This window comes from Anopheles coluzzii, chromosome X (genome assembly GCF_943734685.1).
Source record: "Anopheles coluzzii chromosome X, AcolN3, whole genome shotgun sequence".
Classification (NCBI taxonomy): Eukaryota; Metazoa; Arthropoda; class Insecta; order Diptera; family Culicidae; genus Anopheles; species Anopheles coluzzii.
This window is the reverse complement of record NC_064669.1, coordinates 18948278-18973248: the sequence shown is the minus strand read 5'-3', so window position 1 is coordinate 18973248 and position 24971 is coordinate 18948278. Positions and strand designations below refer to the sequence as shown.

Genomic DNA, 24971 nt, shown 5'->3' with positions numbered 1-24971 from the left:
TAATGTAGGAGCAATATGAAATTATCTTTTTTAATGGTTGAACCATTCAAATCACTCAAATTTTCGGAATATGAGAAGAAATAGCGTTTGACAGAATCGTTGATAAAATCGCATCGGATCTGCGTTGCCACCGCCCTTACGACCCACTCGAGTTACGACAATCCGCAGATACGATGATTTTGATTTTGACAGTTAAAAGTTGTCATTGAGAAAAAATGATGTAGGGTAACTGTACCAGTTTTCGGCAGGCTAGTGCAGCAGTTGCACAAAAATTGCTCACACATCAATATTTTTCATTATTTTTCTTGAAAGTGTTGTTATTCTGGTTGATAAACTATCATAGTATGTTACAATAGTTTTTATTTGCCGGTTCAAAGCCCTTTTTCATAAATATTCGTGAAAATGCAAACATTGATTTTGCTCCTATTTTCGGCAGTTTGTTCCTATTTTCGGCAGGCTGTGTTCCTATTTTTGGCAGCGCGAATACGCGTCAGAAGATGTTTGTATCAATGTGAATATGTACAAAAAATTTAACACTCTTACTTTCCTAACATTGGTGTTAAAAAGCACTTTAATTATTAATTTTATGTTGCTTATTTTGGCCCGTTTTGACAGCCATTTTGATGCGACGTTTAAACAGAGCAGCCATTGACAGTTTGATGGTTATAGTGTACGGTGCGAATTGGCTTACAAATATTTATTTTTCTCTTAAGTTAGTGCATTTTTTGTCATAAAATTGGTGATATTTGGTACAAGAAAGGTCATATTATGTGTCGACATACGCATTGTAGTGTTCTGATCAATTTTAAAAGGAATATTCTGCCAAATTCAAAGTGTGTTATTGTTCCGAGTTTCGACAGGAGCCCACAACATTGAGCTGTTAAAAATGAACATTTACTGTGTACCTATTTTCGGCAGCATTTAAAGTGAAAAATAACATGTTTATCGTGATTTTAAAATTCCGAACAAGTTAGAATAAATTAAATAAGCATAAAATCTTTAATATACACCACTTTTTCATTGTTTTACTGTTCTGATTCTCTTAATCACAAAACCGGCCGAACGATTGGCTGACAGCAAAGCTGCCAAAAAAAAGCAAAATTTATTTGATATTTTGGAAAATACGTAATGAAATGGTGTGAAACTTCGTATGTGAATATCAAATAAGTACACTTTCACTACAAAATTGTATTTTGTGAATTTTTTTACCGCATTTGTGCAGAATTTCACGTTTTTAGCTACCCTGCCGAAAATAGGTACACTGCCGAAAACTGGTACAGTCTTTCCCCGAGTTACGCGACACTCGAGGTACGCGAATTCGAGTTACGCGATTTTTTTATTTTTGACAGTTAAGATGTCAAATCAGTACAATTTTCTCCATCAATTGTCAAATGAAAAATAATTAGCAATATTTCAAAATTTTAATTCACTAAAAAGTCAGTAATAACTGAATTCTCCACACCAATTGAATCAAATAAGTGATAAATTACATAAATGAACTAAATTCAATCAAAAATCATGATAAAGAAAGTATATTTTTACTGTAAAACGTGATATTCGACTTACGCGAAAATCCGAGTTACGCGAATGTCTCCGGAACGCATTATTCGCGTAACTCGGGGAAAGACTGTACAGTTACCCTATTTTTTGAATTTCCGTGCTGATAACTGTTACACTCATATTTCCAAAGATTCCAGAACTACCCAATATTAAATATCTGTATCGTGTAAACGGCTTTTGGAGTAAAATTAATAAATTATCGAACACTATTTTGCATAAACTACACAATTAAAAACGGTTTAAAACCTAATATTCACAGATATTCGTCAAACGAATATTTCGACTTACGCCTTGCTTTGGAACATTTTTTTGGTACCAAATACAGTCGTATCTCGGGGGACATCTGTATTGATTTTTTTTGTGATAATGAGAAAAGCAACTACAGTGGAGCGCCGTTTATTCGGGTACCTTTTATCCGGCTTTCCGTTTATCCGTGCTGTTGAGAAATGACAGTTCAATACAAAGGTGACATTGCGCTATGAGGAGGATATTTAAAGTAGTGGTTAAAAGAGCACATTATCATAACAAAAAACACTATAATTCATGGCAAATTTCAAATATTCTCATAGGAAAAACATGAAGTTAATATAAACTGAGTTATTTTTATCAACATATAGGATTTTTTTTAAACTAATCAGAAATTGGTGATAAAATATATTATTTGACTCATTATCCGTGTTATTCACTTATCCGGTCGAGGTCAAGTCCCGAGAAGCCCGGATAAACGGCGCTCCACTGTATTTTGTTTTGTTTGAAAAAAGTTCAGCAATCGGTAATAAAGTTTAGATTTATTGATAATTCTTGAGTATCAAAAAAGCAGTAATATTATTATTACCTTATTATTTTTTTACATCAATCAGATTTTTTACATTAATTTTTGCATTCTTATAGTTACTTTAAGAATAACTATTACGGGTTGTTCCCGAGATCGGAGTCTTCAACGCGGATTCGGTGATACGCGGTTTTCTAAATTTTACAGTTCTTTGACTTGTGTTGATTTGTGATGTGGGCAGCCGTGCCGACCCCTTGACTTGCCGTGGCAGTTGCGCTCAAGGTGGATTTAAAAATATCAGGTGGTGGACTGTAGTGCATTTTGACAATTCGTCACTTGACGTAAGGTCCACAGGATTCAAACTTTGTTTACATTTATTAAATTTGTTCATATAATTTATCTGCCCCATTTTTTCGATTAAATATTGTTTAAAAATTTATTTTGGACTTTTCGAGTTCTTATTTAACATTAAAACATGTATTAAAGTGTGTTATTTAGTGTTATTCCGTGAATTTATTCTATAATTCATTGTGTTTTCGACATTTTTGAAGATAAAAACAAAGAAATCATTTTTTTTTTAATTTTCATATTAATTCCTCATTATCTACGAGTCGCATGGACAATTTACGTGAGATTAGAACTCTTACTCACATGATTTTAAATTTCATGCATAAACAAATCATCAAATCTTTTGTTGATATATCTCATTTTTTTCGACAAAATCAATAGACACACAAAAATGCACATAATAACAAAGAAATCTGTTCTATTTGCTAAGCTTTGTGCGCGGAAACCAATGGTTAACGGTTTTAAAATGACGTAAAGTCCCTCAACTATGGCGACCCCCCAAAGGCGCTAATCCACCACCTGATATTTTTAATCCACCTTGGTTGCGCTGCCACCAGTCAACATCCAGGGGGACGACAGTGTGTACACGCACACTGTCGCACACACTAATCGCTCAAGGCTTAGTGTGTTAGCGAGCCGATCGAGCAGGAGCTCTCGGTAGGGGCGCTCGGTGCAGCTGGTGCGCGGCCACCGCACTGGAGATTTTAAAGTTGTAATCTTTCTTAATTTCGGAAGAATTAACTGAAGGCTGAAGAATTGCGTGTTTTCTGTTTTAGCGCTCAATCACGAATGACATCTCTATTTGACAGTATTGCCTGAGATACTTAAACCTAGGTGTGATCGCACAAACAAGATGTACATATAGAAAAGGTGTATGTGTAAGGATGTCAAGGTGTATGTGTGAGGTATATACAAATTCGAATTTCTAATTTCTACAGCTCGGCCATCCTGACGAGAAATTGACCTCAATTTTTCCTGCATATGTATAGCCCTACCCTTAATCTTAAGTGTAGCTTTATGAACATATTCCGATCAAGCTCCCCCCAGAGGCACTATCCATCTTCTCAACTTGTCCGACTCCAACACTCCATCATATGGTATTTGCGTCATTTGTATTCCATCGATATCACGTATAACATATCTGTCATTAGGTAAACGTTTGTGGATAACGTATGGACCTTTATATCTGGCAATGAGTTTTTTGTTTGAATTTGGTGTGTTATCTACATTTTTAATTACAACAAACTCTCCTTCATTGAATACGGGAGCAGGGCGATGGTGTTTAGCATGTTGTTTCTCATTATTTTGTTGTGATTTTAAAATATTGAATGATGCTTCTGCACGTATAGTTTCTAAATCTGAAAATGCTTTGTTTTTGTCTTCTAAATATTCGGTCAATATATCTACTGAAGGGCCTCGTTGGTTAACACCAAACAATAGCATAGAAGGGGAAAAACGAGTGGACGAATGAATGGTATTATTAAGAGCGTATTCTGTAGATAGCAAATGGGTCACCCAATCTACATGGTCGGTCTGATTTGATAATTTGCTCAATATGGGACGAATAATGCGATTGACCCTTTCCACTTGACCATTAGCTTGTGGTGATCCTGTGGCATTCAACACATGGCTAATTCCGCGAGAAGAAAGGAAATTGGAAAATGCGGCTGAAGTAAAGCATGTACCTCGATCGCTAATTATTCTTTTAGGTCGACTGTAGTAAGAGAAATATTGTTTTAGAGCATTGCACACCTCTTTTGTACTAGTGGAAGTTGTTGGATACAAGTTAACGAATTTCGTAAATGCGTCTATTACTACCAATAAGTATTTTTTCTTTAAAGATGATGTAGGTAGCGGTCCAAAATGGTCAATGTGCAAGGTATCAAATGGGTAAGGTTCTTTTTGGATGCTATGAAGGTTCCGATTATTTACTCTAGATGGAGCAGAGTGAATAATGCACTTCAAGCAGTTATTTATAAAGTTTATTATCCGTGTTTTTCTGTTAGGAAACCAATAATTCTGATCTATTTGGTTGCAACATTTTTCGGCTCCCAAATGACCTATTTGTTCGTGTATTGATCGTATCAGATTATTAACCATTTCTGTTGGCACGTATAATTTTAGCCTATTAGAAGGTGATCGTTTGAATACAATACCGTCTTGTAATTGGTAACCTTCGACATCCGTCGTCTCTAACTCTTTTTTCAGAGTTTGGATAAGCGGATCCCTAGCCTGAGCTACACGTATTTGGAAGTCAATATCAACATCATCGAAGGCAGCCAAATGTTCCAGTCGGCTTAATGCGTCTACATGACTCATTGCTAGTCCAGGGCGATGTTGAATAATGTAATTATAATTCTCCAGGAACAGTGACCAACGTGCTATCTTTGCGGACGAATTTCTATTTTTAAGCGTTTCTACCAGAGAATTACAATCAGTCACTATCTTTATTGGAATGCCGTGTACATAGGTATGGAAACGTTTGAGCGCATATATAACGGCCAATGTTTCAAGCTCGTAGCTGTGCAATTTAGCTTCATCAGCCGAAGTGGTTTTGGAAAAATACGAAATAGGGTGATATCTACCATCATCCTGTTTTTGCAAAAGCACAGAACCAAAAGCTATCGAACTTGCGTCACAGTGAAGTTCAGTTTCGCGTTTAGGGTCGTATATGGCAAGCACCGGAGCTACTATCAATTTATCTCGGAGTGTTTCAAATGCTTTTTTACACTCATCATCAAAAATAAATGGAACATTGTTTTTCAAAAGATTAGTAAGTGGTTTTGCAATACTAGAGAAATGTGGAACAAACCTCCGGAAAAACGAAAAAAGACCTAAACATTGTTGTACCTGTTTTGTGTTCTGAGGAACAGGATAGTTTTTGATAATTTTTACATGATTATCGCTAGGACAAATACCTGAATGATTGGCCTTGTATCCTAAGTAATCCAATTCATCGTAAGCAAACTTACATTTATCAAGCCGTAGCTCCAACCCATTATTTCGTAGAGTATGCAAAACTTCACTAACTATTTCAAGATGTTCTTTAAAGTCTTGAGAAGCTATGAGAATGTCGTCAATGTATACAACCAGCTTTTCATTCTCGATGAATTTCCGCAAAATTGTATTAATGAAACGCTGAAATTCAGCTGGCGCGTTTTTTAATCCGAAGGGCATACGCGTGTACTCGTACTGGCCGTCTGGAGTAACAAACGCTGTGAATTTAATTGAATCCTCGTCCATTGCCACTTGATGAAAACCACTCTTTAGGTCTAGTAACGTAAAGAATTTTTTATTGCCCAAGTGTTCTAGGCACGTCTCTATGAGTGGAAGCGGGTAGTTGTCGCGGATTGTTACTTTATTAAGAGGTCGGTAGTCGACACACTTACGAATTTCGCCATTTTTCTTCCTAACGAGTACCAGTGCGGAAGCATAAGGAGAGTTACTGGGTCTTATTATATTTTTCTCTAATAAATCCTTCACAATGACTTTTACTTTATTCCTTTCATCGAAAGAAAGTCGTCTAGGCTTTGTGAAAATAGGAGTATCATGAGTTAAGCTAATTCGCATTTTATGAGCAGATGGTATTATATGTTTATCCGGAAAATTAATGTAATTATTGGACACTATTGATCTTAAAGCAATGCCTTGTTCTTTAGAAAGATGTTCTCCAACATTTATAGTGCTAGCCTCATCGCTAATATTTATAGAACACATTTCAGAAAAAGTTGTGTCATATTGTTGTTTATGTTCAGATTTGTCTGATATCGAAATGAATTTTGAAGAAATATTGGGATCGGACAATTTCGAATCTTTGCATACCTCTGGTAAGGGAGCCTGGATCGAACTACGTAAAAGACCCAACGTTTGGAGCTTATGGTAAAAACCCGGTTTTTTTAAGTTCAGAATTTTATCTTTATTTAAATTCATCAGCATAAGTTTGCTGTAATGTTTACGGAATTGAGCGAGTGTGATGTTAAATTCTGATAACAAATCTCTCCCTACTATCATGGATAGGGACATGTAGCTTTTTGGTAAAATATAGAAATTGTGAATGAATGTTTGATTACGAAAACTAAGTTTTAGCTGTACTGTTCCAAGAGTTTGTAAATTCACATTTCCTATTCCTCGAAATCCACTTGGTTGGGGAGCGCTTAGTTTTGTAACCGGAACAATGGCTTCATTTATGAAGCTTTTAGAGCTACCGGAATCAAAAAGAGATGTTATAATTAACCCTGGGCTCCAAACATTGTTTCTCTTAAAAGCTACACTTACCTCCTGATAGGCCTCAAGTTGAACGAAGTTTCCATTTTCCCCAGAATCTAGATGCGCTGTTTCATTGTCGTTGCCCTGTACCGCAGCAACCGTTAGTTGACGTCTATCTGGGACAGGACAGTTGCGAATGACATGTGATGTGCTACCACATCGGAAACAGGAACCCGGAGCTCGGCGAGGTTGTGTGCATTGCGATGAATGATGTCCATGATTCGAGCAGTTATAACATCGAAGAGGTTCTGTCGTCGTTTGTCTTGGTGGAATCGGTCTCGGGGAAATGGTGTTGATGTGAGATGGGCTGCGGCGTTCTGGGTTTTTGCGCAACAGAAGATGGGATTCATATCGCTTAATGTTGTCAATCAGGTCGTAAATATCGCGGTAATCCTTGGTCACAAGGCTATCATAGAGAGGGTCACGAGAAAGTCCTCTGATGACATAAGTTATGATAGCCTCCTCACTCACGTGGCCTGACATTCCCAGCGCATTTACTCGGTATACATAGCTTGTGTACGACTCAGAAATTTTCTTGTAGACCGATGCTAATTGGCTATGAATAACGGCTTCGTTACAGCGATCAGGAAAAGCCTTTTTAATTGTGTCAGCGAATTCGTCGAATGTCTTCAAAGTGTTACGGAAGCCATTGTACCATTCGCTTGCTGCTCCAGTCAACCGACTGCCTGCATATAAAAGCATCGTGCGATCCTGCCATCCATATAATTCGCTATTGTAGCGAATCGTATTGATCCACTTATTGATACCGAGGCCGTCAGAAAATTCCGGTATCAAATGTTTCAACTCCTCGGGATGAACCAATCGACCATCCGTAAACGTCTGCCGCTGTTCCATTTCCATAATTTTTGCTCGTAGCGCCATTAATTCCAATTGATGAGAAGTTGCGTCGAATGAAGCACCTTGCGTCGAAGATGTCGGAGCAGCTTTGTCTTTCATCAAGATGGCGGCTGCTGCAACGTGGTTTCCATTGTTCGTCACTTCGTCTTCATCTGCACACACTCTTTGAGGAATGAAATTCTGGGTTGATTGTTCCTCCATTTTGTTTTTCGGTACACTTTGCTCGTACAACATGCGTAGTTGTGGTAAAGTTGCTTTCGGAGGCACTTCGATGTTAGCAACTTCCAAAGCACAAAGAAGTTCCTCTTTTGTAAGCATTTTTCGGCACAAACGGTTTATCCCACTTCTGAATTGTAATCTTTCTTAATTTCGGAAGAATTAACTGAAGGCTGAAGAATTGCGTGTTTTCTGTTTTAGCGCTCAATCACGAATGACATCTCTATTTGACAGTATTGCCTGAGATACTTAAACCTAGGTGTGATCGCACAAACAAGATGTACATATAGAAAAGGTGTATGTGTAAGGATGTCAAGGTGTATGTGTGAGGTATATACAAATTCGAATTTCTAATTTCTACAAAGTGTTTACCCAAGTAGCCTTAAGAAACTCTATTTGATTATTAACAGTTTCTTAAAGCCGTTAAAAATCAAATAGAGTTTCTTAAGGGATTATGACATTTGCTTTTTTTATAATGATTCGGCCAACCAGGCCGTCCTTACGAGAAATAAAAAAAAAGACATTTGCTTGCGTTACAGCATAACGACATGTTCCGTTACCTTGTTTTTTTACTCAGGCCAATATAACTGACAGTTAAGCAATACGGCCTTTTTGGACCGTTACTCCTGAATAAAAAAAAAATATAACTGACAGTGTTATTCAAATTTTATCAACACTATGTAGTTTCTATGTAGTTTAAGCAGTATTTAAAAACCATTTTATTATTAATATTTATTTAATTAAGCGCCCTGATTTTAATTGCAAAACACTTCGTTATTTTAATCACATTTTTTAAATTTGATTTCAGTTTTTCTTCATTTGATATGGCAATTAAACAGAAAATAAAAAAAACATATTTTGTTTAATTTTAATGGAGATTTTCGTCGTATAATATATCGCATACCATTTTCCAAACCAAAAATATGTTATCTTTAAAATCATTAAATTATTTGTTTAAATTAATTTGCTCTTGATGAAGATACTTTTTGAGACATACTGTACGTGCTGCGTAGCCATTCATAATGTCAAAAAGTTCGTCAAGCTTCGTGTGTGGTGAAAGGCGACAAGAAAAGCAAGCAGCCTCAAATTTAACAGCTTGTAATTTGTGTATTATCAAGCTTATACAACAGGTTAGTGTATCATTATCACCATTATCATCGCATTAACTATATTTTTAATATTTCGTTGCTATTTCCCGAACTTTCTCACAGCATTTAAACTCGGTGGTAGAGTTCCGCCCGCTCCATCAAATGTAGAGAATGACGCTGTCCAATATTGTTCCTGCCTCGCGGTCGTGCACTACCGTCAGCACTGCAATAGCCGTAGCAAAACATGCGCCCCATGTCCCACATTTCCATCATCTCGACGGTGCTCAACAGCTGTACGCCTGCCGCCTACAGCCACCGGGATAGCCTCGCTCTCTAGTGTGATACTGACGAACCTGCGGCGCAAGAGCACGTAAGCGTTTGGTGGCGGCGGCTGTGGAATGATGGTGCACCTCGGTAAATATGGTGCACGAGAAGAATTCTTCCCGCAAAAGGCATCCGTTTGGGCACTGAAATCGAACGACGTCTACGGAGACAGTAACAACAACAACCATCCGGACAGGAGGTGGATCTCAGTCGGTTGTATAAAAACAGCATCAAGGTGCACCAGATCGCGAAACACGGGCCGTCCAGTACGACACAGGCCTTATCGGCAGCCTGGAGGCCTTATTGGAGTCCCGCCTTATGTCCTGCCGTAGGATCCAACCAATATGATGGATATTTATTATAACAAATACAAATTTCATTAATTTATTTCATGAAATAATGAAAAAGGTAGCTTAACGAAGAAATAGAAACATGATGACTAAAACGGAAAGAAACATAATGCCATCCTTGTCGATTTTTCGTTAATTTTGATCCTTTTCGTTAACAATTCCGGTTAAATTTTAAAATTTAACGAAACATTGACGAAGCCAGGAAAGCGTTACGCAGTGTTTTAAGCCCTGGAATTACTGCTGTATGGAAAGCTAAAAGTTATACTTTAAGGCATACTTTTAACGGTTTCTTAACAAGATTGTGCTACTTGGGTATTGTATTGTGTATTGTGTTGTATTATTTATTTTGTACGTGCAATAAAGTAGTAAAAGTTCAAACACAACAAATTGACACATCAATTGGCAAATGACAAATAATTTCCCTTTTGATCACATGTTAAAAACCCTTGCAGAAGATTTAAAACTACAGTAGAACGTCGATTTTCCGGGGACGGATTAACCGGCGGGTGGCTTAACCGTGCGCATGAATTTGACAGTTGGCGAACATTTTCTGCGATGAACCGGCTAGCAAAAACATTTGTTGTGCAGCAATCTAGTGTCTAGTGATACTTTTTAACTTCATTTATGATAAAAACAATTTTAAATCTATTGTTATTGATTCAAAAAATATTCTACTAGTGATTAATCGATTATTTTGATGTGAATTTATAGTAAAACCAGTGAATTTTTATAATTTTATACGAATTTGACATTTCTTGGATCCGTGGAAATCGATTAACCGGCATCCGCTCGGTCCCGAGCTGCTCGGATAATCGACGTTCTACTGTATTATATTAAGTCATAATCATATTAAATAATTAACTAAATGGCTTAATCCACCCCCTACTTGCAAAATTATACGAAAATTAATGATATTTTCGCTGGAAATCACGAGATTTGACTTACTTGGAAATTCGAAGTATGCGTTATTTTGCGGCCGTTTATGGTCCTTAATTATTATATTTTGTATTGTAAATGTATTGTACTGTAAATTAGATTTTCATCGCAGTTCAAAATTATTTTTCTTCAAATAATGTACATTAGTCGGTCCCATGGATGACAAAACCATGCTAAAAATGTCCTTGGGAATATTTTAAGGGATGTAACGCTTCTCCAATGTAACGTAGTGGGCTGAGCCTACCTTTACCAAAGACATATAATCGGCCAAAACGATGAAACACAGGGTGGTGCAGAAAACGTCTATACTTGACCCCAGCTGCTTGCAACGTGACGACATAAACAAGACAAGCGAATCTTGATAGGAGCCAAAACCTCTCCAAGCAATCAAAATACAATGCAATCAGGTGTGATGAGCCAAAAATGTATCACTTCATGTAATAAAGCAGATATGGTGCGAACTGTCTTTACCGTTCGATCAAACTTCTGCCGCCATCTGTCATGGTTCAAGTTAGCATAGCCCTAAATACCCGAACCATAATCCCACCTGTAGCTTAGATATTCACCTTAGTTCACATAACCGTTGAGCTATGTTTGATTTTCCGCACATAAGCTTTGGTTTAAAGTTTTAACTTTGAGCTAAAAGTTATATTATGTGCAGGTACACTTAATTGCATCACTGTTTCTGCACACAAAAGCATTTTGAGCTAAAAGTTATATTATGTGCAGGTACACTTAATTGCATCACTGTTTCTGCACACAAAAGCATTGTGGAATTTATGCCATCGTACAAGGCACTGGATTGGACAGGCTCGGAGCAGCTAGTTCCCAAATACATCCCCGGACCATCCCCACGATCGCGCTGACAGTTCCCCTGTTCGGCGAGAGATGTAAACAAAAGAACCAGTTTTTTTGAAAATTACCAAAATAAGAGCTATTTCTGGTTGTGTGCTTTGTGGTTAAATTTGATACCCCCTCGGAAGGAGATCAAGAAACCGCAGGAAGCCCACAAAGTGCCACCGGCGGTGTTGCATTGTGTGCAGCGGTGTGAGCGTCCGTTTAGGAGTCACTCGCCCGGAGGCATCAGTCGGCCGGGATCTGAGGGAAGCCATTCTGGTTAGAACGCAAAAAGTAAGCCGAGGAGAAAGGGAGGTAACCGAGCGGACTCGTTCATTTGCCCGTTGAGTCACAGCAGGTCCCGGCCCAGGGTCGGCTTGCCCAGTAAGTGATGGATATTCAGCGAGCGATGAATTCGATGCACACCCGCCTGAAGGTAATCGTAAAACGTTTTCCCACGCATTTGGCCCTTATCTGATCGGGTTTGCTGTACTGTGTTTTTTTTTCTTTGTTCTATATCGGCAACTTCCTCCTGCATGCCCACCCGCGCAGCTGATAGCATTCGTGCACTTCATCCTGATCGTTCTGGCCCTCGGCAGTGCCTGGCTACCGTCCGCCTATCTGTTCTACAACCTGCTCTACCTGGTGGCACTGTTCTGGGCGATACATTGCCGCGAATCGATCGATGCGGTTCAAATCGTACGTTAATGTTTGTTTGGTAGCAGCTCACCGCTCCGCTAACATTCGCTCTCCCATTCCAGTGTGCCGTCATCAATGGGTTTAGCTTTTTCTTCGATCTGATGGGCATCATCTCATACTTCCCGTCGCACGGTATCTTTTCCGCGGTGTTTGCCATCTTGAATCTCGTGCTGCGACCGTTCAGCCTGCTGCTGCTGCAGCGCGAACTGTCCGACCGCGGCGGGAGCTTCGAGTTCGGGCAGGGCGGCACGGGCGTGGTCGGCGAACGTCCGACCAGCTACGAGGATATCGATGCACCGCACCAGCAAACGCCGTCGCACGGCCAGGTGAACGTGGGTATATTTAAGTGAATCGCCTCGTTATGAGCGCCTCCCCCCCCCCCCCCCCCCCCAACGTAATCGTGGCGATCGTTGCGATACCATCCGCGCTAAACACATGAATCTCGTGGTGCAATGTTATCATTGCCGCCTCTTGCTACTCCGTCGAAACGGTACGAATAATCATTTTCATCACCCACCCAAGCACCTGCTAGCTGAAGCGGAATCTTTAGAAATGGTAGCATGCAGGTACGCGCCATTTAGAGAAGCGAGGCTTTTGCCTTTTACTTTCTTGTTCGTGTTGCCTTTTTTACCAAATGCGCACGAAGCCATAATCATGTGAAGTAACGTAACATCATCCAGCTTGCAACATAGTGAGTAGAACATGGCTATTAACAGGTTTTTGTTGATTTTTTAATGTATGATTTACTATTTTCCCGTTAAAATTTTAATAAAAAAATGTAATACTGATCGGATTGATCTAAAAAAAACATAACAAAAACAATAAGCTTGACTAGCTCGTTAATTTCTCACCATGAAGCAGCTAGTTTCGCGTAGGCTGTAGCTAGACTCTTACTTGTGTTTAAAACAGTTGTCAAAACTTATAGCACCTTGAAAGAAAAAAAAAGCAATTTAATGCCATTAATTGCCAACAGGTACAACTTTTACGTTTATTCACATTTTTCTATACTTTTAGCCGAGAGAACCGAGTTGGCTGACCCAGATTGAAGCATCGGCGAGCCGGCAATAGTAAGTCACTTTATCATAAATATGCTTTATCTTTATTTCTTTCGCGTAAAAATATACACCCACAACGAGAATTCTCGGAATATCGAGAAGGAGAGACACGTGTAAACTCTCTAAAACTGAAAACTTAAATTTAAATGATATTAACGTAACAATTTGCTTAAAGACACCCGTATTTTTTCCTCTTTTTTACGTTACGTATGCGCATGTACAGTCGCAATAAATCGTCTTGGAGGCAGTAGTATGTCCAGTTGATAACGAGAGGGGGATGGACTGCGTGCATGTAAAACAAAACAAAACCAAAAAAACTTCCCATGCCGAATGCATTAATCGAATACTGTAAAGTTTAATGTCCGTTTATGTTAAGTGATAACGGAAAATGCTGCCTTGATAACGCATTATGATTCGGAAGAATCGTCTCAGTATGGGTAGGTAGTTCTTGTTCCTACTAGCAGTAAATAAATGAGTTAAGAATTAGAGAATAGTTTATTTAAACCTGTTTGTTTTGAAAATGATTAGCGTGAATGAAACCAAAATCGAATACAAGACACGAAACACACAAGGGGGCATTTTGTTACAATTTTTCTTCAATAACTGTAATTTTATTTTTCAATTATAAAAATTAACACAAAGTTCACTTTGTCCCTCTTGTCCCTGTCGACACATTGCACTAACGCACGCCTGCTATCTCCTTAGCTATTCGCCGATCTCATTTCGCATGTTTTTTTGTTTGTCCTATATGTGTATTTTGTTGTTGTTGCTGTGTGTACCACTATTTCTTCGCTCCACATTCGAATTCTTATCAAGCTTTCTACGATCCGAAAACCCTTTCCAATGCTAGTTGTTTTGCTTTCATGTTCTTTTGCTTGTTGCTTTCTCTTGTTAAACTCTGTCTGTCTCCTTAATGTAGAATTTTGTGTAAATGTGTGGTTGTTTGCAGTGTAAAAGTGTATAATGTATACATAGTGTATCTCTTGCCGTTAGGCTGGTTTTCTTTCATGCCATTTTTTTCAATTGCCTTCCACTACTCCATGCGATCATCGGAAACGCGTCATGTTTTTGTGTTTGTATGAGTGTATTCTGGGTGTGTGTGGGTGTATGTGTGTGAGTTGCTGCTAATTGTAAATGTTACCACTGCTACTTAAGGAAGTTATTGAGGCCCTCGCCTTGTAAATCCCTTCACATTTGCCGGAGATTTGTTTAGCCCTTCCGAATATCGGCAGTTTAACCTTTGCCGCTGTTCCCGTTCTTTAGGTGTTTCTATATTTCTGTGATCTATGTTTTTTTTGCTTCTCTCTTTTCTACTTTTACGTGTTTTGCTTTACACATCTCTTAGTAATCGTATTTTTGTGTTTGTTTTTGTTTTTTTTTTCGTTTTCTTGAGTCACCGAGTAAAACTTATGCTTGGAGATAATATGACACATAGCGGAATAATGTAACAAATATGCTTTATTTTTCCACATTTTTTCTTACCTACCTCAATGTGTGTGTATGTGTTTCTTTGTTAAAGTGATTGGATGTGTTGTATTTTCTTTTTCTCTTCCTTTGTTTGTTTTGTCCAAAAAACGGCAGTATTATGTGAGATGTAATTTTTGTTCTTCTTCCAATGCTTAACAAGAGTATTGTTTTCCTTTGCTTTCTCTTCGATTACCTTGTAACGCTCAATTTTCTTCTTTGCCTGCTTTATAGTTTTCCATGTTTTTTCATGCATTAGCTTGGTATGAACGAACGTCGTGGGGTTGCTTGTTTTTGTTTTGTTCCTCTTATTGCCTTCTGCTGCTCAGACGTTACGATCTTTGTCGGAAAAGGGTTGTGAGGAGTTTGAATGAACAGTTGATTTTTTTCCATGTTAGTCTATTTCCTTTCCCATTATGATATGATAAACATAAAATGCGTTTTGTCTGTTCAGTTTCCTGTTTGACATTTTAGTTTTACAAATGTGCATGATACGTGATTGTGTGTTTCGGGGTGTGGTTGTATATGGTATGTCTAGCGGTAGTTTCGGTATTTCATTTCCTTTTGAGTCAGTCGAGTAAGAATGCTTGTTTTCTGTAATTTTTTTTTCAATCTCCTGCTCTTTTTTTTAAACTACTTTTCAATAACGTTCGCCTGTACATAAGTCAATTGGGGTTTATTTCATTTGAAATTTCGTCTCATTCTGGTTGTGGGACTTAGAGCTACGGTTTTACCGTGTGTACTACTCAAACGTTTGAGCAGCTTTCACGTTTTCCTGATGTATCTAGTATATTTTCCGATTTGCAATTTAGTGCACTTGGTTGGTACCAAAGTAAGTTTAGCTTATAAAATGTATAAAATAACTATAGAGTTTTATGCTTATGTTTCGTGCAAGTATGTAACGTTGAAATGATAGAAAACCTATATAAGTTCAGTTTCTCTAACGCTTTGAGCACAGACAGTTAGCTCCTTACCGTTGTTTTTGTGCTAGTTTATTGTTTCTCTTTTGTGTTTTTCTTTCAAGTATCTGCTCCTATGCACTATTTACATGACCGTTGTTGTGGCTGTTGTTGTTATTTTCTTTGAGACGATGCATTAAAAAACACGTTAGCACACTGGTTTTTAAATGTTGTATATGCTGTGCCTATGTGTGTGGTATGCGTGTGATTGTGATAGATTGTTTATTCGATGTTAGTTCGTCTAGCTTTTTTTTACTTAACGCAATGTCCATAGCGTGAGCATGTCTTTCCCAAACCCCTATTTGGTGCACCTCTAATGTGATTTGCTAATGCGTTAGAATGTGTTTTGTTATTCCTGTATCTGTTCAATGACAGTTTCCTGTTGAATGTTTAGTTTGGGAGATTTGTTTTTTCTTCTTGCATTTTTTTCTTTTTCTTACAACTTTATCATATGTTATCAATTTTTGCGCTGCGTTATGAATTGCGTGATAAAATTTGGAACAGGTTCAGAAAAAAAAGAAAACGAAATGTTAACCAGACATGTTTGAAATGTGCATTTCATCGCTTACCTTTTTCGCGCCGTAACCTACAACCGACGTCATTTCGTTTTATTCCCTAGTAGTATTTTCTTGCTATGTTGTTTGTTATTTCTTCTTCTTCTTCTTCTTCTTCTTCTTCTTCTTCTTCTTCTTCTTCTTCTTCTTCTTCTTCTTCTTCTTCTTCTTCTTCTTCTTCTTCTTCTTCTTCTTCTTCTTCTTCTTCTTCTTCTTCTTCTTCTTTTTCTTCTTCTTCTTATTTTTCCTTTCTTTGCTTTTGATTTTATTTAGTTAGTTTCGCTTGGGTTTTCTTCCTGTTTTGTGTAACTTCCTTATTATTTCTTGCACTGTTTTCTAGTTTAACAACAACAACCACTCATTAACTATTCATCACGCGTCATGAACATGTTTTCCTCTGCGCTTTTCTCACAAAAGAAGAAAGAAAGATGCTCCTGTTCCACCAGTACTCTGCCTCGGAAACGGTATGGTATTTCACTACATCAAACTATTACAGCCACGTATTAAAGTACATGGAAAGTGTTTTGTGTCTACACCTGGGTGTGCTAACAGTCTCTTTTTAAATGACAATCATCTGTTCCGAGAAGACAGCGGAAATGATTTGAAAAACCTGCAACGAGAGTGTGGAGCGGTGTATTTCATGTGTGCAAAATGATTTTATGGTTTGCCTTTGTCATTTTGGAGTGTGCCTCCTGTTTCCTAATGTTCATTCCCTTTGTTGTCAGCATGATATATGCTAGACAGTGGTAGATCTATGATTCGGGATGTATACGTGTTTGTTATATTATTAACACATGTGTGTTGGAGTATATTGGTTCTAAAAAGTTTAGTATTATCATTATACTTTTAAAACTGTTAGAACAAAAGGTAATTTGTATGTGATTTCTAAGATAATTAGGCAGTAAAACAAATCTCAGGTTCTAGCATCTGTAAACATATGCATGTAAATATTTTATTTTTTTAAACAACATTAAAGCTGCCCGAATAATAAAAAAACGCCAAGATTTCTTTGTAAAACTATTTATAAACATAGCAAACACGTATACTGAACCACTATTTACTACAAACAAAGTAGTTTTAACATGTATGAGAGTTGTAGCCTGGTGGTCTTGATCTGCCATCGAATGAATTAGCTACAATTTAAACTGTGGCGTTTTACAGGGGTTTCCAAGACACTTTCGAATGTACACATTGTTTTTCACCGTGTGCAAAATGTTATTCTACAGCACTCTGATATTTCATTTCCATCACAATAATTTTTAATTTCTTCAGTATGGTTTTCAACACTTCAACGATCTGTTGCAATTGTTTTTTTTCACCGGGGGTTGAAAACATTGAAGTGTTAAAAATCATTCTGAGGAAATTAAAAATTATCGTGAAGGAAATGAAATAACAGAGTGATGTGGAAAAACTTCTTGTTCGCGAAAGAAAATAATGTTTATATTCGAAAGTAACTTGGAAAACCCTGTATTGTTGCTCAGTTTATTAGTTCTGTTGTCCTGTTTACATGTTTGTGTGTGTTAGTGTTTATTGGTCTGCCAGTAAAAGAGGATAGTAATATTACGGTCATAATTGAGATGTACGTTTGCTTGATTGTATCAGTGTATGTGTGTGTGTGTGTATGTGTGTGTGTGCGCGTGCGCCTGTGAGTGTGTGTGTTTTATGTGTTACTCTCATGCATTATACTATACGTCGAACGCGTCGTCACTACCAAACGACTATTTCGGTGTTCTCATCGTTATTTTTGTTGTTGTTGGGAATTTGATTTCCTCTGCATTAGTTTTCTCTCGCTATATTCTTTACCCTCAGCAGTACACAGGATGTTTCATTTCAGCTCTATATTTCTTAACTTCTAGTTAACTAGTGACGCTAGTGACAAATATGTACAATTAATTTAGAATAACGTTTACGACAATTTTTCATTCCACGTTCATACCATAAATGTAACCGTTTTCTCTTTTCATCTTCAACTGTTTTTTCTTCTTAATTCATTTTCGCTCACATGTGCTACATTTACGCATTCTATATAATGACTGGATGAATTATTCTATTTTGATTTATTATATAAGAGTTCATTATCAGGGCTATGTGTTTTCTTCGTTTCCTTCCTCTATCTCCTGTATGCATGGTCGTGTACGTTAGTTGTACTGCTATCAACTAACACTTTCTTTAGGGTCGTCTTGTGGACTCCTGTTTTTGGTTGTTGCCTTCAATTCATTACGTTGCGCAGCATCCGGCTCATGTTTATCTGTTTAAAGAAGGAGATGTTGATTGGGTTGATACAGCGAGGGATGAGGGAAGTTACTTGTATCAACTGATATCTTCAATTACTGTAGTATTGTATTTAAGTTTAATGTTTATCCTTCGTTCTCTCTGTCTTTCTATATTCATAGCTCTCCTTCTTGTTTTCCTTCTGTTTTCATGATCGATCAAACTGTCTTTTATTCTCTACTGAAGCGTTTCTGTTGTTTGTTTTAATTAAATTTTATACGTTATTAAATTATCCCTTTGTCTGTGTGTGTTTGCTTGACATGTTTCATTTTGTTGTTGTTGGTGCTTCAGAACGACAGTTGTTTGCCTTTCTTGTTCACTTATTTTCTTCATTCACATCTCGTTATGCTGTGTTGGTTTGCGCTCGACAACAAAGTGGTCGCATTCAGTTTGAGACAGCACCCAGTCTACATGGGCGGTGTACAAGACTGGCTGGCACTTTAACATTTGACATATTTTTTATAAAGCCATTGCACACGCGACAAGAGATTACAGTACACCGTGTTTTGTTAAATGTTGCGTAAACACATATGTCAAATGTACAGTGTCACAATCCCATACTTCACTTGAAGAAGAATGCATAATCGTCGAGATTTACTGTAACGGCTATGCAAAAATACGCGAATATTTTTGACACGCTGGTTTACAACCAATTGCTGTGAATAGAGTAGTAACTACCAAACTTTGGTACGAAAAGTTTATGGGTAACCCTAACCTTTACCGCACGGAAGAGTCCCTTGAGTGCCTGGTGCATATTTGTGTGTGCGTATGTTTGTGCACGGTTGCGACGCTTTTTTTTAGCAAGGCTAATTGTGCTTAGTGCAAATGAGCGTTTCGATATTTTCAAACCAAATTGACGTTTGCATGAAATGGGCTGTTTTGAGGTGTTTTCACTATTGTTCTACTCCGGCTAAGATGAGCATTTAGATTTCTATTTGTTTTTCATTTTTCTTTACTAAAGTGTTCTCTTTCTACGACTCAACATAGTATGGTGAAATGAGCATGTTAGATCAAATATGAGCCATACATGGTTGTAATGGTAAATATATGTATGTAAATAAAGGGTTCTCCGAGTCAGTTTCGAATATTAACTGCATTATTTATCGGTCAAAAACGGGGTTCTTCACCTGTTAAATGTTAGATTTTCGACAGTCGTTGAAAAACATCGCGCAATCGATTAATAATGCTATTTACATTCGTTATTGACTCGAAACATCCTGTAAAATAAGTATGACTATACGATGAGAAGACAATATACGATACAATAAAAAGCATTCCGAACAGTATTGAAGAAACATATCAAATGAAAGACAAACATTAGGTACGCTCACACAAGTCATATCTTTGTTTGCAAATCTTTCCCCTTTTGCCAGAAACAAGTGCCAGAAAAGGATTCGTCAGAAAATGGAGGACGGATACAAAAAATCGAAAAACGCGGGTTCTTGTTATATAATTGTTATATGTTATATACGTAAACCACACTATACCACAGTTAGAAGACTTTGGCATAGGGAGCATTCGAAAAAAATATGTTGAAACGCGAACATGCTTTTGGTCTTGCAAAAGATTGCAGCAATAGATTCTTGTTGTCCATCCAGCGATGGATAGCTTGGATTGCTTGGCTTTCGAAGGCTACACGATTTTCCCGGTCTTGTAGACAAAAAGTGTGTTTAGCAGATATTTTCTTGTAGGATATGGGCTGTGTGAACACGGCTTTATAAAAACCATGCGAAGAAAGTATGATAAAACAGTAACGGTGCTGTGATGATTTTTGTCTCTGAAATGCACATTATCTACCATAGTTCTCATCAAATTTAATACGTTTCTTCCTCGTTTGTTTTTTTAGGTATCTGTACCATTTTAGTTTATCCTTTCATGTCTCATTCATATTATTTTCCCTTTTATGTTCACGTTGAAGAAACTCGATTTCACTGCTCTAGGTTTGATAAAGATTTATCTTCTTGGCATTTTTCTTGTCGCTTACTATCACCTGTGTAGATGTTTACTGTGTCTTTCTCTCACTCTCCGCCTGTCTCCATTTTTTGTGACCGGTCGGTTACCATAAACGGAGCCATAAGTATGGGACCGATGGTAACTATAGCCAAGGTTGTCGCATGCCGAATAACGCCGGTTCCGCTCAGGTACTTGAAACAAAGACAAGAGTGGAATTTTGCAAGGTTTAGTTTGTCGGCCTGCAGTAAGTGTTTACGTGTGGAGTGTGACAGGATTGAGTGGTGCACTTCATTATGATAAATAAAAGTAATAGTAGTAGTAGTGGTAGTAGCAGCAGTAGTAATGATAGTAGTAGTAATAGTTGTTGCAACCCTAAACGCACAAGCGTCAACTTTTAGCTTTCAATCGAAACAGCATGCAATTGCGGGTGGTGTTGTACAATTCTGTCCCTTAGCGATAAAATCCGTTCACAGTGACACCTTGATCGGCTGTCTTAAACACACACACACACACACACACACACACACACACACACACACACACACACACACACACACACACAACACACACACACACACACACACACACACACACACACACACACACACACACACACACACACACACACACACACACACACACAAACACACACACACACACACACAAATGCGCACACTCGCGTACACATACGCACACACGCACATGTACATATTATCAGTCGGTAGTGAGACGGAAACGATAAACGAAAAACAAGGAGTAGTGGCAAGGAATGTGAGAGCGATTCTGAATTGTAGTGTGTCGATGCTGGATGGATGTCAGGATTTCCGCTAATTTCGACTGTTTTTTCAAGTAGGTTTAGTACTCTGTTTCCTGATTGCTGCTCGAATTCGACATAAAAGCCGAAAAGTGCAGTTTATTTATTTCTACTGCTATTCTCTTATTTAATCTTCCTTTACATTCCTTTACGTTTACCTTCATATTAAACGATCAGCTTGAACGTGAACGTCTGTCCCTCTTCTGTCTCGTAGAACGTGAGTTTTTTTTCTCTTCTATGTTGTGTATTCCCTTCATCTCTCTCGCATTCTTCTAGTATCGACTGCTACACAATGGAAATTCGAATGATAATGTTCGCTTCTATGATAATTAGAACAATGTTGGGTATTTGTTCCTATCAAACCGTTTCACGCACCTACCAACGCGCGCCCGCGCAATAAAGAGAAGGAGCACGTGCACACACACGCTTGCACTTTTTATTTACTAGTATTCCTATAAATTTTCTCTTTTCTATTTATATGCTATGTATGCTACCAAATTTATTAATTAGCTAAATATGTTTCAGTTATCAAATTTATTTTCTTCCTCTATTCTAAAGTTTTTGACCGTTGCTTTGTTGTAATTTGGTAAGGTGTTGTTGCTAGCTTTTTTTTTCGTGCGTTTGCCTCCCTTCACCAATACATAACCTTACACACATTTCTTCTAGAACTTTTGGGCGTGTGTGTGCACGTGGCTCTCGTTTTACTATTATGCTGTTCACGTTCACGATTTGTTGTTCTATAATGTTTGCTTTGTTTCACTGTTTTGTTTTCTTCGCTTACTGTTTGTTGCTATCCTATGTTCTATTTCTCATACCTCTTTTTGTGTTATCTTATTTACCTTTTATCTATCCTTGCTTTCGGTAATGTGTTGCGTGTTTGGTTGTAATTGTTTTATTAGTTATCTTTTTCACTATTCCATACACGCTAGCGATACAGACGTGAACCTTGTTTTTGCCATTTACTTTTCACAGCAAAGCCACCTTTGCACACTGTTGCGTGATCAACTTGATTCGCTTGTAATCCATTGTTTTCTACTGTATTTGTTTTGGTTTTGTTGTTTTGTTGTTTTTACTTGATTTTCGTCTTTACAAACTTCACAAAGTGAGCACACTATACGCGTGTGCGTTTGTTTGTATAGGTATGTATGGATCTGTTTATGTACGTGTTTTTTTTTTTACATTTGCCTATCAGTTTGTTTATAGACGTGATGGTTTTACAACATTCTGCACGTTTATTCTCTCTTCCTAGATGAATTTTCTGTTGCTACCTCATCATTAACGACTAATAAGAACCCACGCTGTTCGTACAAGATTACAATACATTTCGTTAAAAAAAATTTATTATCCTAATGTGTGTAACAAATATCGGCTATCCGATTTTTTGTTCCGCACTCGTTAGTTTTCGTGAACGTGCGCTTGTTTTTAATCATCTTCTTGATCTGATAGTAACAATTTTATGTTATCCGCGGCTGTCGAATCTAACTCCTCTGGCTAGTTATTTCCTTCTCCCTGCCACGGTCTGGCTACTATTAAGTAATAGTGCGTTTACCTACGGCAATCTGTTGTTCGAGTTACGTTTTACTTATCCTATAATGTATCTTATACCCTTAATTAGATAGTATGCTTAGGATAATGTGCCGGCGCATGAAGTGCTGTTTTCTTTGTTTGTAGGAAATTATGTTCTCAATGGTCTTACTATAATAACAAATCCATTTCGATCGCTTCTTACTGCTCTAATCCACTTATTAATTCAATCGCATTACGCGCCTCCTCTATCTCACCAGTCGTTTGATTAGTATATATTTGTTATTGCCGTTTTTGCGGTGTTATTTGTTGTTATTCACTGGAAATAGCAACAAACGGCGTTACAATACGTTACTGGATGCTTTGCGCTGCTACATTAACATCATCTGCTCCCGGTAAATGACACTGGCTTAGTTTCTTACACATACGTTTGAGCTCACCTTAATTAACATACGCGGCACCACTACTCCCTATGCTTATCGTTATGGTAAATTAATATCTAATACCACTTTACCTTCGCAATGCCAGTTAATAGATGGAAGTAGCGTGTAACGAAAATGACAAATTATTTCATTCTGTGATCCGTTCCAACTCAAATACAAAACATTTCGCTAGTTGATAAGCCAGATAAACATATATAAATTAGAGGTTTCTTTGTTTTTGCGTTTCTGCTGTTCTTTCTTTTCCACAAACAATGTGAGGCACTAAACAGTATTGTGGTTTTAGCTTTTTGATTCCGGATGGTAATAAATATCTCCTCTTCCGCTTAGCGTGTTCTGCATCATAATATCGGTAAACTTAACGAAAGAACAGTTTTTTTTAACAAATAACTAGAGGATAGCTCTTGAAATATTATTATTTCATTTTCCCCGTGCAATATCTGACGCTGTCTCTCTCTCTCTCTCTCTCTCTCTCTCTCTCTCTCTCTCTCTCTCTCTCTTTCTCTTTCTTCCTGTCTCTCTCTGTTGCTATCTTTATTTCTTAACTTCACCATTTTTCCTCCACTCTTTCACTCTCGCATATGTTTCCTTATCGCTCGTGCTCGATCGACCCCATCACATCAAATCGCAGGAGGATCAGAATTTGCAGCTTCGTACCGACAGAGGGCGTTCGTCAGGGGTTGCCCGCTACTCGGAGTGAAATGTTTTTTTTTTGTCGCACAATTGTCTTACGAAGTAGTAGAATCTATCTTTTAATTAAGCTCAGATTTTGATGAGGAGTGTGAGAGGAGTGCCCGCCTGGAAATCGCATGTGTTAGACGAGGGCATACTCTGGTCGATCGGCTTCCGTTGCAATGCGTTGTTTGTTAGTAGCTCATGTGCGATTGATATTGCATCAACACTCGCCCTAGGCACCAGTTCTCACTGTGATGCAATTTGATGTGACGTTTGTGTGTGTGTGTGTGTGTGAAAGAGAGAGAGACATACATATAGTTGTTAAAATATGGGGAGCGTTTGTACGCTCGGTTCAAAACAGGTCGTAGAAAGAAGTAATACTATCTGCAGCTGTGTGTGTAGTGTCTACTATTTACTGTTTTAGGTTTTTGTAAGTGTCGTTCACTTTACCCACTCTTCCTCACTGTCACTGTTGAGCTGTTGGATTGTTATGGAAACGCTTTTTGCTAAGGTTTAGTTTGAAAATGTGCTCATCATTTCACATTGCTTGAGGCCCTGTCCATCTGCATTTCGAGTTTTAGTTTCTTGTAATTACTAGCTATCGCTTCTCTCTTAATCTCTCTTTCTCTCTCTCTCTCTATCTAAAATACACACACACACATACATACATACACTGTCCTGCTGCATTTATCTGCATTTTTCTTTTTCTCTATTCTCGTGGACAACACCTTTGGTCGTAGCTTCTCACTATTCCGTTCGCTACACGTCCTCCTGCCTGCCACGGGAGGCGGTGTACTAATCGCGACGATATACCGCACTAAACCGTCCTCATCCCATCATCCGCGCACTGCGCAGTTCGGCGCCCGTAGCCTGTTGAACCTCCGGTGTAGCCGCAGGGAGGCAAGGTACAACAAAGGAGAGCGAAAGGGAGCGGGAGAGGGTAATGCGGGTGTTTTCTGGGTTGAATTGGGGGGATTCGATTTCAATGGAAATATCCGGCCCCGTTCA

At 38.0% G+C, this 24971-nt stretch overlaps 3 protein-coding genes across 20 annotated transcripts in view; 1 reads left to right on the top strand and 2 right to left on the bottom strand.

Moving 5' to 3' along the window:
- Positions 1–3035: 3035 nt before the first annotated feature.
- On the bottom strand, positions 3036–8594 carry LOC125906832 (uncharacterized). The gene is made up of 2 exons (XM_049607438.1): positions 6956–8594; positions 3036–6881 (listed from the first exon to the last, which is right to left on the bottom strand). The coding sequence occupies exons 1-2, from the start codon at positions 8120–8122 to the stop codon at positions 6876–6878; spliced, it is 1173 nt and encodes a 390-aa protein (XP_049463395.1). The 5' UTR covers positions 8123–8594; the 3' UTR covers positions 3036–6875.
- Positions 8595–11527: 2933 nt separating this feature from the next.
- Positions 11528–15454, top strand: LOC120953600 (type-1 angiotensin II receptor-associated protein-like). The gene is made up of 3 exons (XM_040373719.2): positions 11528–11991; positions 12108–12254; positions 12317–15454. Exons 1-3 carry the CDS (start codon positions 11947–11949, stop codon positions 12602–12604), a joined length of 480 nt encoding a protein of 159 aa, XP_040229653.2. The 5' UTR covers positions 11528–11946; the 3' UTR covers positions 12605–15454.
- Positions 15455–20442: 4988 nt separating this feature from the next.
- Positions 20443–24971, bottom strand: part of LOC120947225 (disintegrin and metalloproteinase domain-containing protein unc-71) — a 110470-nt gene continuing 105941 nt past the window's right edge. For 17 of the 18 annotated variants that reach the window (XM_049608742.1, XM_049608738.1, XM_049608756.1 and 14 more), the window contains one exon: positions 22913–24971. This exon is cut by the window's right edge and continues 476 nt beyond it. Coding sequence is in view for 1 of the 18 variants with exons in the window: in XM_049608772.1 (XP_049464729.1) it covers positions 20695–20701 (7 nt within the window). In the remaining 17 variants the exon portion in view is untranslated. Of the gene's footprint in view, positions 20702–22912 lie in introns of those variants that run through there. The other variant, XM_049608772.1, reaches the window with a different exon arrangement.

Bases quoted from the DNA above. Each gene is read 5' to 3' on its own strand.
- LOC125906832 (XM_049607438.1), bottom strand. From the start codon at position 8,122: ATGCTTACAAAAGAGGAACTTCTTTGTGCTTTGGAAGTTGCTAACATC.
- LOC120953600 (XM_040373719.2), top strand. From the start codon at position 11,947: ATGGATATTCAGCGAGCGATGAATTCGATGCACACCCGCCTGAAG. The intron at 11,992-12,107 runs GTAATCGTAAAA...CCACCCGCGCAG, and splicing joins CGATGCACACCCGCCTGAAG to CTGATAGCATTCGTGCACTT. The intron at 12,255-12,316 runs GTACGTTAATGT...CTCCCATTCCAG, and splicing joins CGATCGATGCGGTTCAAATC to TGTGCCGTCATCAATGGGTT.